At 35.9% G+C, this 20,137-nt stretch overlaps 1 protein-coding gene across 1 annotated transcript in view; it reads right to left on the minus strand.

Moving 5' to 3' along the window:
* The window catches only part of WDR35 (WD repeat domain 35), a 41,949-nt gene that overhangs the window by 18,554 nt on the left and 3,258 nt on the right, over window positions 1–20,137 (minus strand). Inside the window, exons 5-12 of the mRNA XM_053973790.1 lie at window positions 19,170–19,298; window positions 18,823–18,956; window positions 17,053–17,218; window positions 16,811–16,956; window positions 14,659–14,784; window positions 12,000–12,185; window positions 9,240–9,300; window positions 592–736 (exon numbers count right to left, since the gene is read on the minus strand). Coding sequence (XP_053829765.1) covers window positions 592–736; window positions 9,240–9,300; window positions 12,000–12,185; window positions 14,659–14,784; window positions 16,811–16,956; window positions 17,053–17,218; window positions 18,823–18,956; window positions 19,170–19,298 — 1,093 coding nt within the window. The remainder of the gene's footprint in view (window positions 1–591; window positions 737–9,239; window positions 9,301–11,999; window positions 12,186–14,658; window positions 14,785–16,810; window positions 16,957–17,052; window positions 17,219–18,822; window positions 18,957–19,169; window positions 19,299–20,137) is intronic.

Here is a 20,137-nt window from a genome sequence, read left to right on the forward strand (position 1 = left end):
AAAAAAAAAATAAAAAGAAAACCATAACAAAATTTCAAGCTCTGCGGAGGTGACAGAAAAGTTAATACCACAAATGAGCACCTGGGAAAGAAGTATTTTGGAAGCAAAATTATGTTGACTTTGGCTTGTTTAGTTTGAGAGGATAAAAGTCCATACAGGATTAGTTGTCAAAGCCACAACCAGACACAAGTGTATTAGAGAAGAGCCAGCTGGACAGACTAAGTTCTTACAGGCAATGACAGACGAGAAGCAGTTAAAGTTATCAGAGGGAATAGAACTGCCTGGAAACTAAGAGCATGGAGGAGAAACAGGAAGGGGTAAAAAGGCATCAAGACACACTGCTCTGTAAGGAAAACATGCAGCAAGTAAATGGAGACACTGAACAGAAACTAATCCAAAAACATCTGAGGGATGTGGATAACAAACACACAGCTGCTATACAAAACTAGTATATCATCTTACAGGCCTGAAAGTCAACAAACCTGATTAGAAAAATGAGAGGACAAGGGTTTGCATTTTAGACATGGCAGAATCCACCTTATCAATGCCACCAGAGCAGAAGAAGAAAAATGACAAAGCCTAAAGACAAACCTTTCCCTGCCTTCTTTCCTGGTCCGTGCCAGCTGATTGATTTCCATGGCTGTGAGCTTCTTGGCCACCCGATACTGCCAGACGTAAAATGCTACTTTGGAAGCCGCGATCACATGAGTTCTGGTCATTGTGACAAACAATGGCTCTGTTACAAAACCCAAAGAATTACAAAATTAGATCAGCAAGCATTGGAGTAGATGCTGATTCGTACATTTTTTCCAAGATGGATGAAAACATACACCCATATATTAAATGCAAAAAACAACAACCAAAAATCTGCCCACACACAACCTAACAGCAGTTTTCATTAGCTGGCAACAAATTTCACAGGGGCCTTGTGGTCTTGTCCAGAAGAACAGAGAACTTCTTTACAGATTCTGATTTCACCATTAACACTTTCCTCTCCCTGCTATTTCAGTAAATCTTCATGCGCTGATGCAGAAAACAGCAAATACATACAGACAAACTTTCAGGTTAATGACCAGCTCAGGAGCATCTCAAATCTCCTTAACAATATCTATTAAATATTTCCATATCTGACATATTTAAGGCTATTCAAAAGTTGAGATTCTTTTTCTTAAAAACAATTCATAAATTTTAAGTTCGACAAGACCTAGAAATGCTGTTTGCACCTTAGTTTATAGTTGGGCCAAATATCAACACTTTATCTGAATAGCAACAAATTAAATATTTAGCAGACTGTACACTTAGTCTTACTTTATTATACCAAGAAATCACAGTGTAGGAATGCAGGACATTTTCTTTACTTCAGCCCTAAACCCACTTAGAATATGTACACAAACTGAGTATCTCATTCCTGCTATCCATGCTCAGTGAAAAAAAAAAACAAAACAAAACAGTGAAGGCATAGAAAAATGAAGAAACCTAGGATGCAAATCAGCCAATGTCTTTTAAGTTCTACAAGTAAATCATTATGACACAATTTATTGTATATTTACCAAAAAAAGCTAGATAAATTCAAAAGAATTGTGCAAACCAGCCTGGTAGTGGAACACTGAGTCATACAGATCACATGATGTGAGCAGAAAATACAATTATTTTACAGTGAATCTCTTTTAATTTTTTTCTCCTCTGTATTTTAGCACAGAACAGAACTCTGGAGGGAGCTATAAGCCTTCCACATAGAAGAGCAGTGCTACAAGAGACAGATGGGGGAAGATTGGTTGAACAGATTTCATTTCTTTGAAACCAAGAGGATTATATAAGCTACCCAATGGCTGCAGAATACTTTTTAGTAAAAATGTCAATACTGGGCAAGAAGGCTTAGTGACAATGCTTAACGTGAGCAGCACAGTTGTTTACATTATATGCAACTCATGTATTTCATGTACTTATAACACATTCATTTCTGTGATTAGTCACATCCAAACTGAAGGATACAGTCTCCTGTATAATAAAAAACATTAACAAATTCTATGTGTTTGCTCTGTTTTTTTATTAACTTCCAACTGTATGTGCCATAACAACCAATGTTTTTATCCTTTACAAATGAAACATGAGAATCTCCTGACCTGTAAGGGAATAAGGTTTGCTCAAATCACAACACTTCTACTAAGCCTCATATTTGAACTCAACTTAGTCAACATTTGAGTACTTGTAGTCCAAGACAATGTTAAACCACATTGCCATACCAACATCTGAAGCCATGGACATTCCTCACACTCAAGAGATGACTCCTCCTTTGACTTACAGCTTCCATGGAGCCTAAACTTATTTGTGCACACCTTGAAATACCCGAATCTGGGGAAAACAGTTGTTCGCATAAGGTCTGTTGTCATCCAGAAAGAAGACGGCAAAGTATCCATGCTTTATCCACAGGAATATAATCAATTAGGTGTTTTATGAACATGCCTAAGACTAAACTGACAGTTGCTGCCAAAAAGCACATACACACTAAGCCCTGACACATTTTCCTGCCACTTCTTTCATATCAGCTCTAGCCCAGCTGGACAACAGAGTAAGTTTGATCAGTTCATTCATCTAACTGACCTCAAAATTAAATAAATAAAAGATTACATTAAGTTGGATTAAAGAGAAAATCACAAATGATGGAGCAGGCAGGAATGAGCAGCCAGCACACAGGGAGGGCCTTCCCTTCTTTGCAACAACAGGCTCAGCAATGACTGGATTTAAGCCAAATGTGAAATTGCAGGGCACAGCACAGAGACACAATCATCAGGATCAGATCAATGCAGAGCCACATCTGAGAGAGTAGCATCTCTATGTGGGAGCTGATGCTTTTACAGAATTGCCTGTATAACTTCAACAATTGCATAAAAGTAGGACACATGGCATTTTTTCTAGGACTGTTTTAGCATTTTATATTGGTCAGTCATTGAACAAAAAATCTCAAACAGAAAAATCTGTGTAAAAAGAAACTCCAATCCAAGTCTAGACTGGACACTATGAAACATTTCTTTACAGGAGGGTAGAGACTCATTGTAACAGTTTCCTGGAGAGGTGGTCAGTGCCCCAAGCCTGTCAGTGTTTAAAAGTCATTTGGACAATGCCCTTAGCAACATGCTTTTGGTCAGCCCTGGAGTGATCCTGGACTGGCTGATCACCAGTCCCCTCCAGCTGAAAGTATTCCATTCCACCTTCTCACCTCAGAGCCTTCCACACTGGGCTATCTCTGCTCCTAAAATGTTTTCCTTCTTGACTGCATGACAGCATAAATTCAACATGAGAGAAGGATGTCCCAGCCACTCCAAGTTTGGGCTGTTGCTGGGCAGAGAAGGAAAGAATGGGGTTTGTCATTTCCTAAGACAATATGCTCATTTCAATCCCTTCAGGCTGAGGAAGATCTAGAATCCCTTTTCAGGCAACTGGTTTAACTATTTAAGTTTCCTTTAGTGTAGGGAAATACCATCTTATACAGCAGCATTGATTTACCAGCAGGTGCTACTCACCTGAGCATCAGTGCCCTTCACAGAACCTGTGCTCTGACTATTAAGCAGACAGAAATGCAAGCACGTAAAGTCTGAAGGAGGAAAGAAATTTGGACACTCTTCTGCTCAGCATTTCCACTGCACAGAAGCTTTCCATGCTCAATATGTAAACTTGTTAGACTGTTGAGATCTTCCTGCTGATTTTGCAGATACCCGACTTCAGTATTAATGTCTTAATACTTAATTTTCAAACATTGAAAATATGTGAGGAAAACATTTAAACAAGTGCTTCGCTTTTCAGGTCCTGACCAAATACTGAAAAGGGCTAAACAAACTATCCCCATAAAAACAACTCCAACATGTGAAACAACTGCCCTTTAAATTTCTTCTGGCCCTCCTTTCTCTTCTCACCTCATTTCTCTTCACTATTCTTTCATAAAGCCTCCTCCCTGAAGGAAAGAAACTTTCTTTCCTATATACCCAGGAATCTCGAATAACCTTCTACAATGTTTGCATTTCATCCACACACACTCCATCTCACTTCAAAGCTGTTAGAAAACACCTGCTTCATGTCTAACCTTCTTGTAAAAATACAGACAGAAATCAAACTTAATGCATGACTACATTACTTCACCACATGAAAAAGCTGAGTTGCTTTCTAGTCTATGAGATAGTATACACAAACAAGAAAGACAAGCGATCCCACCTAAATCTGATGGAAAGGAAGCAATCTGACAGACACAATATTAAACTGTTGTTTTCATACAAGTCTGTTACAGGCTGTTCCTGAGAAACTGGAAAGAACTTAGTCTAATCAATAAATCTACCTAATTTTAGACCTTGATTCAAGTATCTCTACAAGTGTTGGCTCACAAATAGAAGAAAATGTCAGGCAACAGCAGGGACAACTGAACATGTTGGGACATGTGGGACAACTCATGAACAACCACAGTTTACGAAACATAAATATTCAAAATCTGTTACAATTTACATTAAAAGGATCAACTAAGTAACAGCAATTCAAGTGCTTTTCATATGTAGTTCAGTCATCCCTGTTAAGGCATCCAGGAAGGAGGTAAGACACCTGGGCAGGACTCCAGCTCTGCCTTTAATCCACCTGTATGTTGGTCAAGCTGTTGTATTAATTTCACAGGGTGCTAATACACACTTGAAAGATAACTCAACACTTCACTATGTCAGTGCTCCTAAACACATATAAGAAGATGATATAATCCAGCCTGAGTGACCTTTTCTTAGCAGATACCATCTGTTGTGTTTCCATTAAAAAGATATTATATAACAAGATATTTAACCTTCTGTAGTTTATATTTAGTTATTCATCAAAGGACTTTGACAGAAAGCCTGTGAGCCTGTAAAACAAGCACAGAAGACACTGTGTTGGTTAATTTTTGTCCCAGAGTAGGATGGAATGCAGTAATATTAGACAATGAAGAAAAGAGTAATTTATGGGCTAGCAAACATAAGCTATTATGAAGGACCTCAAACACAAGGCACAGGAAGCAGAGGAAGCAAAATGCCTTTGGACAAAATAAAAAGCAGTATGAGGAACAGCTGAAAATGTAACCACCCAACAATGTCTAAAGAAAGCTTAAGTGATGGCCCTTCATCAGATAATGACTGATTAATCCTTTATTGCCATCATTAACAGAGACAAACATTAAAAAGCTAATGATATGATTAAAAATTCAACAGAATAAAGGAAAAAAACACTTCTTTTTTTTGAGCCTTACTTGAGCTACTGGCTTAGAGCCCAACAACACAAGATTTACATCTCCTGAGAGTGAATCAAACACTGCATAATGTCAAAATTTCTTCTGTCGTTAGGAGATTAATAGCGGTTTGTTGAAACAATATTATAAAATATTATAAATGGACAATTCAGACAAATTGTGTCTTAACAAACTTTCTCAGATGCATTATTTAAATGTTCTGTCAGCTACTTAGCATCCCTATATGAGCAGTCTTTTTTCTCCACTATCCATCTCCTACCAGGACAAAGTCCAAGAGGCTTTGCCCAAGAGGCCAGCAAGGCACCTAAGTCTCAAGGAGGAGTAAACCCTTTATGTTCAGTAGAGCTCCAGGTAATTCTTGTTCCAACAAGGGGCAGTCTGTTAGAAACCACAGACAGTCCCTGTTCAATTTGCAGTAATTACAACCAGTCAAAAAGTATAGTTTAGAACTCATGGTAGTGAAGAGCATAAACTCAAGAAAAGGCAGGAGTACACAGATACCAAGTGGTCTGTTGAGGACATTCTACAACATAAGAAATAATTTTTCACCAGCATTTATGAAAATCAAATAAAGTAACAGCCTAAGTGTATTTAAGCCACTCTGAAAGATGGCACTTTGAAGTCTAAAACAAATACAAGAGTTCAAAGCAAAAATTACCTAACTTTTTATGGACAGAACTTTATGCAACAATTTATTAGTTTATTAAAAGAGAATAACCTGAAATTTTTTATTAGTAGAAAGAAAAGGGGAAAAAAAGAATTTTACAAACAGATAATAGCATTTTTCATAAGTCAGTAATACCCATCCAATTATCCTGAGTAAGAGACAAGTTAATTTTAATGTTTAACTGCTTATTCCTTAAACTGATTTTCCTCATTTATAAACAGAACAGAAGGACAATGATTTTGTTAGAAACCATGTATCAACCAGAATCTTAGAGAACTTTCAGAAAGGTCTTCTGCCCTTAAAGTTTTACAAGGTCTTCTCTCTCTATTGACTTCTGCAAGGCCAGACAGCTGCTTAAGTTCAGCATGCTGTCAAACTGGAACAATTACACTTCCTACTGCCAAAGAGCTGCAACTGTGATAAACAGCATGATACTCTGTACAACAGGACCTTGACTATGTACAGCTGTCAACCTCTCACACCAACTGACCTTATGTTGTAAATATTTCTAGTTGATCTATAAAGTTGCATTTTCAAATGTTACAAAAAGAGGAAAGTAACTATGATGAAACCAGCACAATGTGTTCCAAAAGAGTTGCATTTATAGGCATTTGCTTTTCACTTTCATCTTCAATCCCTTCTGCAAGTTTGGAGAGCAAACTTTAAAGAAATCTTACAGGATGCATATATTAAAAAAAAAAAAAAAAAGGTTGAATCTTTGGCTGTGTATACCATACAGTAATGAAAGACTCTATTACAGAGACTACAGAAATTTTTCAGGACTCAAAAATGTAAATATTCCTAACCTTAGGTATTTGTCCATCTATGAGGCTGAACATTGTAATGCCCAGCACTTTCACAAGTGAACTCACTCTAGGAAAGAGCAAATCTATGCACTAAACTGGTCCTCCAGTACTGAAGGGAACAGCAGCAGACTGCAGAAAGCTTTGCTATGCTAAAGGAAGAAATTGTTTAATCTCTTCAGCACAATTCAAGTACAGTTGGAATAACAACAGCATTTTTCAATTAAACAGCCTTTAAGTGTTCCCAGTTACTGAAAAAGATTCTTTTTTTGTGTACAGGCAGCTGCAGGAGATGGGTCATACTGGCAGAATCATAAAGATACCTTTGTTTATAATAAAAAAACACAGAAAATTAAATAAAATTCTCACAGATAGACTCAGAAAGTTCACATAAACAGAACACTAGAAAAATGCAAAGCAAAGAGTTTAAATGCAGAGTTAGACATGTACATGCAAAGCTAATTATAACAGTGAGGGGGATTCATCTCACCTAATTTTATACATCTCTGACAGAGATGAGCTGGCTGCCCTGGGCTTCTTCATACCCAGTGAAGAGCAAAAAGACCCCCTTCATGAATGATTCACTCAACTTATTTTAGATGTCAGCTGCAGAAACTACAAGACCTACTCCCTCTAAGTCCCTGAACCCTCCTCCCACCACCCCAATCCTGCCTGCCAAGGATATCCAGGAAACCAGCGGGCACATACAGTGTAGACATCTGATCAGGAGCAGAGACAGGACAGGGCCAAAACACACACCCAACTTACACCACTATCACCCATCACGTCATCGTACTTCATGGGATTCTGTTTTGGGTTTAGGTTTTTTGGTTTGGGTTGTTTGGGGTTTTTTTGGAAGGGGAGGGCATTGTTTGGTTGTCTTATTGATGTTCTTTCCTCCAGTCCTGGTAAACTTTTCGGTATTGAACCTCTTGGACATGTTATTCCTTCAGATTCTGATATGGCCCCCCTATTGCAAAAGGTGGCAAGAGGACATCAAAGGGACAGAAACAGAAACAACAAGACTAAAACTACCACAATATTTCATAAACTTCCCATAGGACAAAGTAGTCAAACTCATTCATCAGAGCATACTCTTCATTTTAATTATGATCTACAATATAGGGCACAAATTACAAAATATATGTATGACTCACAGCTGGTTTCCTCCTGCTATCACTGAAAAACTGAACATTAGAAAATTATACTTAAAAGCTAATTAATATAAAATAAAGTTTAAAACCATTTAGAAACATTAGTTAGGGAAAATAATAATTTATGATCTTGGTTATTTCTAGTCCTTGGTTGATTTTTTTCCTACCTATATTCTTCTGTGAATTGCTGTTACTTTCTTGTTCAATAGTTCTTCACCTTACTTTCCTCATAATTTCTATCTTACCAACACTTTGCTAGACACTTTGCCCATCAATTTTATCAGAGAGAATAGCTGTTTGCTGTTTAATATTAACACCAAGTATTAGCACTATGACTTAAAACTAACATCTCTACTGAGACTAATTTAGCCAGAAAAGTTTCTTTATGCAGAGGATAAAACTAATGTCTCTAGAAGGCAATTTATATTGAAAAAGAAAATCATGAGGTTTCTTGTCATAATAGAATCTTCCCTCTCATTCAAAAAGCAAATAAATATTTTTATAAATTTAAATAAGTTATTTAGTCCTGCAACAAAACAGGAGAGTTAAAGAATCAAGGTTGAAAAAGAAAACTGCAAACAGGATTCACAGTGTCTACTCTGAATCCAAATTCAGATCTATTTGGGTAACAGGCCAAAAATAAAGCAAAAACCAGAACAAATAAAAGTGTATTCATTAGTCAAAAAACTGATTAATTTGTCCGTTTGGCTACAACTCCCTCATCTGTTTAAAGGGAAAATAATGAATTATCATTATACTCAAGCAAAAATCACAGAAAACAGTGGCTTGCAATTACTTGGTAATGTTCTGTACCACGCCTGCAGCAAACAAACAGTACGGAAAGCCTGGAATTCGGCACTAGTTAGGATTTGGGGGTGTTTTCATACTTGTGTTATAATTCACTGGTTTTTTTTAAATTAAATTTTAATTTATAATCTCAAACTACTTAGGTAAAACATTTGTGAGGAAGATAAGGGAAAGATATTATCAACACTGAAACACAAGAAATTGATGCTTAAGTTATTTGGGAAGCAGCAACAAGTTATTTTTAAATGAAAGTCCGTATCAAATTATTTCACTTCCTCTTTTCAAAGTACATTTTCTTAAGAAGAAGTTGAATTACCAGTGTTCTGAAGGAAAATCTGAATTGCCAAAAGACATCCATTAAATAAAAAATAAAAAAAAAGTAGCAATTTTTAAAAATTATATTATCCATAGTTTGCATTAACTGGAAGAATCAGTTTAAGTTTAGCCAATTTGACAAGGAATGTTACTGGTTTGATAAGCCATTATCTTTATTAAAAGATAACTAACAGGTCAATTCCAACAGAGATTACAGAATAAGACTGTTGCAAGTTGCTTACCAATATCAATATATTTTGGGTCCAAGGGTGTGCCAATAGAATTGCAGAGAACCAGCACATACTGTATGGAAATAAAAGCAAGTGTCATTACTACCACACTTCTTGTAGATCAGTAAGCTGTACATGGTTTTCTGTGAAGGTGCATCTCATAACCCATGCCACACATTCTCGTGCTCATCAGCAACAGAATACACAGAGACCGTGACTGCAGTAAATATAAAGCAGCATAAGCATAAGAGTAATGAGCTATTTGCCAATTAGCACTAAAAATTAAGAACAAGCAGAAAACAGGCAAGTCACCAGTTGTTTTATGCATGGGAGCAAATCTACCAGACAACATCCAACAAGTAGGAGGTACCACCAGCACATCCACAGACAACACACAGCCAAGACAGGCAGTGTCTCCCCCGCTGCTGTGTGAGGCACAGGCTGCACTGAGAGCATTTCCAGGCATGATACACCCCTGACTCAGGAATTTAGTTCTCATCAGCTGCTCATGCAAAAGATAATCTAATAAACTCCCAGCAGTTAGGATCTTTGTTCTATCCTTTGCAAATCTCCATCTCCTTGAACCTCCAAGAGGGTAACAGTGTGGGGAGAATTGTCAATTAGGCTCTCCCTCTGTCCTGCAGCATCACAGGTACTACAGAAGTGATGAGGGTTTTTTTAAAGTTTTTCCCTTCTTGTGATCTCACTCAGGAAGGCTTTAATAGCACAGTTACCTCAGAGACTGGGCTGTTAAATTCAGGAAGATGCAAATACATAACAATTCACTCAACAATAATGCTTAATTCCTGTAGTTTATGTATTTATTTCTTCAGGTCTAATCAAAGATTATTAATGATTAATGATTATTGCATAGGGAAATGCCTTGAATGAGAAGTGTGGAAGTTAAGGAGCAACTTTTACTGTCAAGCCTTTAAACTTAAAATAAATAAAATACACAGGGCTACCAAAATGTGAATTAGCCATGAGCTGTTACCCTGATTCTCCAGGAAATGAAAGATAATTAGTTTTTCATGGCTCTTTCACCTCCTGAACAATCTATGTAATTGTGGTATGAGACTACAGTAACTGTACAGCTACCCTTTTAAACTGATAGATTGACATCTTATTCATTACACAAGAGCAGCTCAATTTAGCTTTTCATCTACCATATCAACTTCATTCTTCCAAAGAAAAAGACCTGAACATGGATTTCTTTCCATTAAGTTGTTTTTTTTTTCTGGTTTGGCCACCAGTAAGTATCTCACAAAAATAGTATTTTTCTTTGTTCATGAGTTAAACTTTCCACCAGCATTCTCCACAGCATTCTCAAATTTCTATTTTCAAAAAAAAAAAAAAAAAGTTGTGCCTCTGCCTGTGTAGGAAAACACACATAGCTTTAACTCTCTGTTATTTATTTCAATCATGTTTACATTAATTCTTCTCTGGTAAATTATCCCCACATTCAGTCTACAATAAATTTCTCTTTTATGCCCTATCCAGTAATTTCTGAGACTCCATGTCAGCAGATCAGAGCCTGTCAAGGAGTAATGGAGTAACAGTATCCAAGACAGGCTGTATGACCCACACACAGTGGTGCCAGGGCAGAGAGGTTCCATTGGCTGATTTATCCAGCCTTGCTATGGATATCAACATGAAGTCCTTCTTAATTTACTGACACATCTACTTGCAATATCTTTAAACAGGTCCTGCTGAAATTAAGTCTTTTTTTCTCCCATTAGCTATTGCTTAAATTCTGCCATTTTTAAACCTCATTTGGTCATTAAATTTTAATGACCAAAATCTCTTGTAAACCAAATCAGTTTTTCAGACAACAACTCTAATCAACTGCTATCCATATGCCTATGGACTTCATTTCTTAAAACCTGACAACTCACAGTGTCAATAATTACACTGGAGCCATTTCAAAACAAATGATAGGTCCTTCCTATCTGCAATTTTCAGGTGCTAAAATTAAATCTCTTATTTATGCTCAATAGAATTACACTATGTCTCTCCACTGTTCATTTCCTCCTATAAAATTACAATTCAGAAAAAAATTATCTTATTGCACTCAACTTCACCAAATGTTTATGGCCACAATCCTATGTTTTCAGTCCATATGACAGTATACCATTTACAGCACAATGAAGCAAAGCAGCACTACAGCATGTTTGGGGTTTTTTACCATGGCACCAAATGACTCTGTCTCCTGCTCCTCCTTTGTAAGCAATATATAAGTAATACAGAAAATAATTCTGAAATGATTACACAGGAAAAATCATGTAACAGTATCACACTAACTGAACATTCATTAACCAAAGGATACATTTATCAATTGTGGTTATATATAAAATAAATTAATGAACAAAGCAGTTTGCAGTAAAATGTAATTTATATCACCTAAAAAATTGCCCGGTTTTTTCCATTTCTGACTGATGAAATATTCATTACCATTCTGATGCTTTTACCTTGTCTCTGGAGAATTGTTCCAAATATTTCTGAAGAAACATTCATCTGGAAGGCTGCAGTTTTTATTAGGTTACTAATGGCTACAAGGAGTTGATCTGTAGATGCAGTTACTATGAATAAGCTACTTGGTTGTTTGTTGTGATTCTATGTTTTTGAACACTGAGCCTAATCACGCCATTCTGTCAAATGATAACTGACACAACTCTAAGGCAGATTCAGACTTTTACATTTCATCTTATTCCAGCTGTAGAGAACTGACATGTGGAACACAGCATTTCAAGTGAAAATTAAGACAGATTTTACCTGAGGCTGATTTTCATCTGCTTTAGTTGCTAAAACACAGAAGTCCCCATAAGTTGTTATGGAAATAAGGCTCTTGACATATTTCACATATTTCTCATTGTTTTTTGTGTCCCAAAAGACTACACAGCACTCTGGGCGCTCCGCTCGGGTATAGGCGTAAACAACAGTATTGGAACAGTAACCCCACTGCCAAGAAAGACAATGTTCATAAAACCAATTAGAAATTATAAGAATTCAATAATGAATTGTTCCAGCCATGAAAGAGTTTATTTCATATACACAATTAGTATTCAATATTTCTTACCTGTCAAGTGACAAACTGATTTAATATGAGATCACAGCTCACATAATAAGATATTGGAATAATATTAAACTGGCAAAAGAAGGTTTTCTATCACAGCAAGCTTTTTCTATCACCTTCAGTACTAAAGGATCAACCGTAAAATGTGACAAGATCTCACTTTGCCCTGTTTCCTCCTTGTTCAGCAGGTATATAGTATATTTATATAGTTCAGCAGGTATTCAGAAATACCCAGTGTGATGATCGTTTTTGCCATGAAAATGCTTGCTTTGTGACTACTGATTCAGAAACCTGAAGTTCATTTCCCAAAGGAAATACAATAAATACCTTAAACAGTGCAATTCCAGAAGCAGACAAAAATAAGCAATTATACAGGAGCACTGTAATAACTCCATCACCTCTTCCATATTGGTACCATGAGAAAACCCCTCCCTTCCTCCCAGAAGAATGTAATTATTCCTGTAACAAGTAGGAGAAAGGGCAAAAAGGCAAAAGAAACAGAATATACATAAGGATGCATTTTATTGCATTCAACTTATGTAAAGTACAAAATATAATGATGAAAATCCTTTCTAATACAACAAAATCAGAAAATAGAAAGGAGGTGAAGCTATCAAATAAATGAGACATAAAGCAAAACACTTAAAGACGAAAATGCAATTGTAGAAAACCTAACAGAATCTCTGCATCAGCATCTACTAGAGAGGGAGAAGAGAAAGCTTATTAGTGTTGGCAAGAGAGGCTCCCACACTCCTCAGGAACTGAAACCAAAGTGATAAACTACAGCATCAACAGAAGAACTTCTAGAATAGACCTGCAGACTCTAAATTAGTATTACAACTCCATGAAAACTATGACTAGTTTAAATAAAGATCAGTTCAATTCATAATTTTTACTGTCATGTCCATTTAAAACCTCCTTTCTCTTATTATGGCTTATTGAAAAATAGAGGAAAACAGATTATTCAGTAGATTGGTAATGTGATATTAACTCTTCATTTCCAGGTCATTAATTCCAATCCAGCATAAGATAATTACAGCTTTGAATCACTCTCATTTAATGAGTATCACCTTTTAGAATATGTAGCTCCTAAAAGGTAGTTACTTATAGTACCAAAACACAGCAGAAGTATTGATTGAAGGAAAACATGTATCACTCACCATAAAAACATTTAACATTTAAATGGAGTACACCACCAACATATTAAGAATTTATTTACAGAAATAAATTAATTTGGACATCTCTCTTTCCTTTTCAATTGTGCAAAATGGAAAAAAAATGAGCTTACACATGCAGTTCCTAAAACAAAAGTTTCAAAGTATTATTAATTTGCAAACTGTGCCAGATCTTGAAACACACATGGTCTCGTAGATACTGATGAGTTAAAGAAAAAGCAACAGGCCTGTGTTCCAGCTGTTGCACATCTCCCAGAATAAACATTAGGTAGCATTTCCTGCAAGACTAATTTCCAGCTCAGATTTCCAAAGACTTCAGAATATTTACAACAAACTAATTTAAAATGCTTTCTAGCAGATTTGTGTTTACAACTCCCTGACTAAAATACATTTCAATGTAGCTGCAGGATGTTCCTCACATTGCACTCTCTCTAATTGCAGTGGCTACACATTGTTGATTAAAGAACATATCGTGTGCTGTGAAAAGAAGTATACAATACTCTATATTTGACAGTAATTGCTATTATTTGTTTAACTGTAAATTTAAATTAAATAATAGCTCCTAAAAAAAAAAAAACACAAAACGAAAAAACACAGGTGGTAAACAAAATACAACATTATTTAGAATTAGATGATAGACACTTGTAAGAAGTATATTAGGAACTCAAATGTAAGCAGGAAGTACATCTATCAGGTTGCATTCACTCCTGTTGTTCAGGTGCCTACTCAACTTTCCAGGCTCAAATGAATAATTCACCACTAAAAAAAATGGCAGTAAAGTAAGGCTCAAACAATTCCCATTGTATGACTCAGCCCAACCTAGTCAACCAGACAGCAGTGAAAACACAGTAGCCTTACCTAATGACATCCTCAATTCCTACCAAATTTAGAATCGTGCCCAATTCTGTTTCCTTATTGTGAACATGAAACTTCAAATGCATTGCAAAGGCAATGGCTAAGTCATTGCATCACCAAGACAGACCCTCACATTCCACTAAAACTGCAAGTCAGTAGTGTTGATGAAGCTGCAATCATAAGTGAAGCACTAGTTTCATATATACATGTATACACACACATGTATGTATGTATGTATATTAGAGCAAGCTACTTTTTCAACCTGATTAGAAAGAGAATAAGTAACAGGAAACTTATTAATACAATTAAGTTTCACATTACTACATACCTTGTAATGTGGACGAATGTTTGCAAAATATATGTAATGATCAACAGCCAGTGCAATTTTCAGTCCACCTCCCTCCCAGGACAAGGAAGAAATCTGTTTGCCAGGAACTTTCAGTGTACGTAAGTGCTTGGTTAGAACAAGGAAAGAAAAAGATTTGAATTTATCACAGGAAAGCCACTCTAAAATACATAAATTACAGTTTTGATAGTTGTTGAAAAAAACTCTATAGATATTCTTTACAGTACCCCATAACAATTCTCAAATTGCAAACATATGCAAAGAAAGAGAGATACTTAAGGTGTACACCATAAAGTGTTCTTCCACCTCAGGTTTGGTTTGTTGTTTTTTAATTTGTGTTTTATTTCTCCAGAGAGAAAGAAACAACAGGATTCAGTGATAGTTCAAGCTTGAAGAAATAAACAGTAGATAATGACAGTATAAACATTATTCCTTTTGCTTGGTAATTTGAATCACCTTTATGATTTCAGTCACAATTAAAACACAGCGGTAGTACTGACCCTGACATGCCTCAGAAGTTTCACTGACGCTGGAAGTGTATTAGTCAGTTCATGTACAACAACACTCTTAACTACAGCTGATAGCTTAAACAAATAAAAACATATCCCTACTCTATGTCAAGAGCATGCAATTAATTAGCTGCATAGGTACACAATTTTCAGTGAGGCAATGGACATTTTCCTCTTCTCTACCCCCTTTCCAAAAGAATCTAAGAAAGGCAGTTGGTACACTTTCCATCTTTTTTCAAATATCTTTATTTTGCTGCAGAATTTTAAACTGAACGAAGGAAACAATTAAGAAAAAAATAATGTTTTCAAAAGCTATAACCTTATTCCCACAGAGCACTTCTTTGGGGGTACCTTTTTAGTTGCAAATAATATAGATGTATGTAGTCAAAGATACACTTATCTACTATTTACTGTACCTTTTTGAATAATCTTGCGCTTTAAAAAATATATTTTACTGAGTAGAACATTGATGCTCAGGTCTAACTCTCCTTTAGAGTACCTATTTCATGCCTTTGATCAGATTAAATACCAAGTCAAATACTGCTCACACATTATTCATGGAAAATACCATCTTCCAAAAAGTGAAGTCCATATCTGAGTATCAGAACGAGTACAAAACAATTCTAAAACCTGAAGAATTTACTTCTGAACACTAAATACAAAATCTGGAACACCAGTTTCAGTTCATTCAAAGGACATTAGCAACCAGAGATGCAACATTATTGCCAAAACCTTTGGTTCCAATAAATCCTTTCAACTAAGGCAACCCCTACAGATGATATTGGATCTTAACCCCCTTCACAGCACAGCTCAGAGCTGGCCACTACTTCCTCTGTACAAGGGACAAACTTCACCACACTCTGATACATAACACTAACTTACTGATTTTCAGCTGTATTACTAAGAGGGAACAGGATATTACCTGTCAAGGCAAAAACAGCCCAACAAAAATACACTGACCAGTTGTCTCACAACTATCAAACATTTAATCTACTATAAAAAGCCAGGATGGATGAAAACCATTTACAAAACAACAGCCACAACAACCAAATGAAGAAGTTTAGGAAAAAAATTCTCTTTTCTGAGGTTTCTGAGCCATTGCTTTTACTGATACAGGATGCCTTTTTGCCAGTTTTACTGATTCCATATAAAAGAGCAAAAACCAAGTATTTAATACCAATACTCATTCACTGCTGTATTTTCAGCTTCTAATCTAGAGATACCCAGGTCTCTTACACAGCCAGTGTAGAAAGACAAGTACTTCTGTATTTGATACACAGATGTTGACATCTGGACTGCTGCCTAAGCTCCAAACTGCTTATCTTCCATAGTCTCATCTCAGGGATCTGGTGTTCAAAGTTAGACACCACACTTGTCCTATCACTAGTGTTTTGAGAAGCACTTGGGATTTTCACACTGGCCACTATGCTGCTTTTCTAAAAGGGTAAGCGGTCCTGTTTCCAGATCCATGTGGATATCCCAGATGGATACCTCAGAGCACTAAACACCTACATTTTGGCATCCAAATTCCACCAGTAATGACTCTGTAACAAAACATAATAAAATTTAGACAGAAAAAAAAAAAAAAACCCAAAACATTTACACTACGTATCAAATATTTTTACCTCACCAAAGGGAGTATAGAACTGCACAACATTGACATCTTTATCTTGAGAAGCTGCTTTGAGGGAGCCTGCCAGTGCCAGAACGCTTCCATTGGAGTTCCACTGAATACACACAACATTGATACCAGCATCAATCAAAACAGGATCTAGTTTTTAAGGAATAAACATTAAGAATATCAACACAAGTAGACATGTTGGGTCAAGAGAAGCTCAGTAACTTGCACCCTATATTTTGTACCTACTGTAGTCATTCTCATCTCTCATTATCTGGCATCTCCCATTATCATAACAGACAGCAAGGCAAGGGCAGTTGGGTTCAATGTAGCCTTGGGTACCGTGGTACCAGTGTATCCCAGCAATGCTGAAGGCTCCAGTTAAATTCACCAAACAACTCAGCTTCATTTTCACCTGCACAAGAATGGTTAATTAAAGTCATATAAAACATGTTATTTAAAGAATTATTTATATCTCTACTGACACTTGCAAAAGACAAGATGTTTAAGCAAAATTGTTTTCCTGTCCCAAGAAAGATCTTGAAGTTCTCAGAATTTTATGGGTTTGAAAAACTTCCTTATATAATCAAAGCCAGATCAGACATACAAAAAACATATATTTTTAACTACAAAGAAGTACCCTAATGTTGGCATTCTCATTCTTTGAAAACTAAATTAAAAACAAATAAAGCCAACAACATAAAAAGGCACACTCACACATGTGCATAGACACAATAAACCCCCTGGAACACTGCAAAAAATAATTATTATTTCAAACCATTCCTAGGCACAATATTTGAAAACAACAACAACAAAAAAACCAACAACACCATCAAAAAAATAACAAAACAAAAAAAAATTGTTTGCTTTTTCTTGACTAAAGTTTGCTGAATAACATATAAAAATAATTGGAAAAAAATGGTGTCTAAATTAGAACACCAATTAAGAGAACTTATGCAATAACTAGCCCAGAATACCTGGTAACACCAGTGAGGTTTCGTCTGAAAGATAAGAGTATTCCTGAATCAATTCCAAGAGGAATGCCAGGTAAATTATGGGAGAGAGGGGGAGAGGGAGAGAGAGAGAGAGCATGACCATACATATTGTTGATATGGTGGGGGAAATGACAGCAAATTATTTGAAGAATTTCAGTAATTTGTAGCAGTTGGAAATACCATGACTCATACAGTGGGAAAAAAAGAAAGATATAGTGGGAGGAAAAAAGAAAAGAAAATGGGAAGAGTAGCAGATACTTTCTTAGGAAAGTAATGGAAAGGAGAAGAAAATTCACCATATTAAGCATTTAAAAGTTAAGAACATGGTCCCAAATACACTGGTTTTAAAGTCAGTGTTTTACTTAGCATTTTGTTATAGTCGTATTCCAATACTTTAAGTAAGTAGATAAAAATAAAGAAATAAATCTAGGTTGCAGGAATTCAACAATATACTATATCTATTTCCTTCTATTTTTCTACTCACTACCAGGATTTCTCTAAAGATTAATAGGAGCAATAGGAGAATAAACTATTGCTTTTCCTAAAAGCATGCTAATACTTTAAGAAGCACGAAGCTGTAGGAAGACAATATCCTTTAAGCTAGCATTAGTTCCTCCAAATAATGAAAGGAGGAAAAAAATAACAGCTAAAAAATATTAAATCTGACCTATTATCACAAACATCTTTGAAAGTAAAGATTTTCAGATGTCTTAAAGAGTTTAACTTAATTTCAACTACTTTTACATTTTCCGTAACTATTGCAAGGCTGAAAGGCATTAGTTGATGTGATAATCATTTAGCTACCAAAAAAAAGAAATAATTATAATAAAAAGCTGCAGAACTCTAGAATAAAAGCTCTGTGCAGGAGGCTGTCCAGGACTCATGTCCACCAATTAAATAAAAATTAAATAAAGAGGAAGTGAGCTTTTATGCCTGTTGAAATAAATCATAATCCTTATATATAATTACTATTATATCCTGATGTTATATAATTATATCCTTAATTATATCACAACGAACTTACAATAAAATTTCCCTGATTGTCATAAATGTGAATCTCTCCATTTGCCATTCCAAAGAGTAAAATTTTGCTATTGGAGGACCAGGCCACATGGCACAGGTGGGTGCCTTTCAAGTCTTTTCCCCAAATGCGATTGCCTGGAACAAAACATTGACTGCACTTAATAAATATACCACAAAATTAAAAGCAGGATGCAAGCAACCAGTGTGAAAACTAAAACAGCTTAAGTCAAAGCAACAATTAGTAAGTAACTATTGATTGTATTTACCTAGAGAAACAGAGCCACTGTGTATGTGGCTGCAAACAATTTTGTGCGATAGCACAATAATTAGTAGGGCTTAAAATCTTACCATCCACTGATCCAACAATCACAGCTCCATCTTCATATACAATACAAATCTTCTGTCCATCAGCATTCCAGCTCATACTTCGAACCACTGATTTATTTCTGTTGTTAATCATCTCTTCATACCAAGAACCTATCAGAAGTGAAAGAAAAGCTGAGTTACACTTGTGATTTGATAAACCTCTAGAGGACTCAAGGCACATGCTAATCACTGAACTGCTCTTTCAGTAAAAGCCTAGCAAGACTACAGTACAGTGTCCCCAGAAGACACAGACACAGTTACTGTGAAACCCAGTGTTCCCATGGGAGCTGCTCATTTCCAAAGCCAACGATGATGAATGAGGACTCGGAAAGGGGAGCCAAAGTCCAAGAGGAGCCTACAGAAAGAGCTCTGTGCTTCGGTAATTTCAGAACTGACAATAAAATAGGAAACATAAACAGAGGGAACAACTGGCTTTGCTAGGAATAGGTAATAAGCAATTTACTCATTATTTTCCAAAACAAACAGATTATTTATGTGACAGTAGCCACGATGTATCAGCCAGAAAGACTTTTATTCTTTACTCCTGAAATGAGAACAGCTAAGATTTTATTTGTTTCCATTTTTCATTAAACTAAAATTCCCAAGAGAATAGGAAAACTCTTTATTTTCTTTTTTTTTCCCCACACGTGTTGGAAAGTGGTTACCTTGACTGTGAGGTTTGCTGGGTTTCAAATGAATTCCAGTGAACCACAGTATATGTGTGTGTGAAAGGGTGAAGAGCAATAAAAGATAATTATAGTCATACACTGGTTAGTCATATTGGTTCACTACCTTAAACATTTCTAAAGATAGTTTTTATGAGAGTATTGAATTGATGCCTTATGCAGTGGTGATAAGTTCTTGTAGTCACATGTTTGTGCTTACTGCACAATATATTTTTCATATTGTATTCCAAGCAAGAGAGATGAAAAATTTAGAGCAGTTTATCA

The sequence above is a fragment of the Vidua macroura genome, chromosome 3, assembly GCF_024509145.1.
Source record: "Vidua macroura isolate BioBank_ID:100142 chromosome 3, ASM2450914v1, whole genome shotgun sequence".
Lineage (NCBI taxonomy): Eukaryota > Metazoa > Chordata > Aves > Passeriformes > Viduidae > Vidua > Vidua macroura.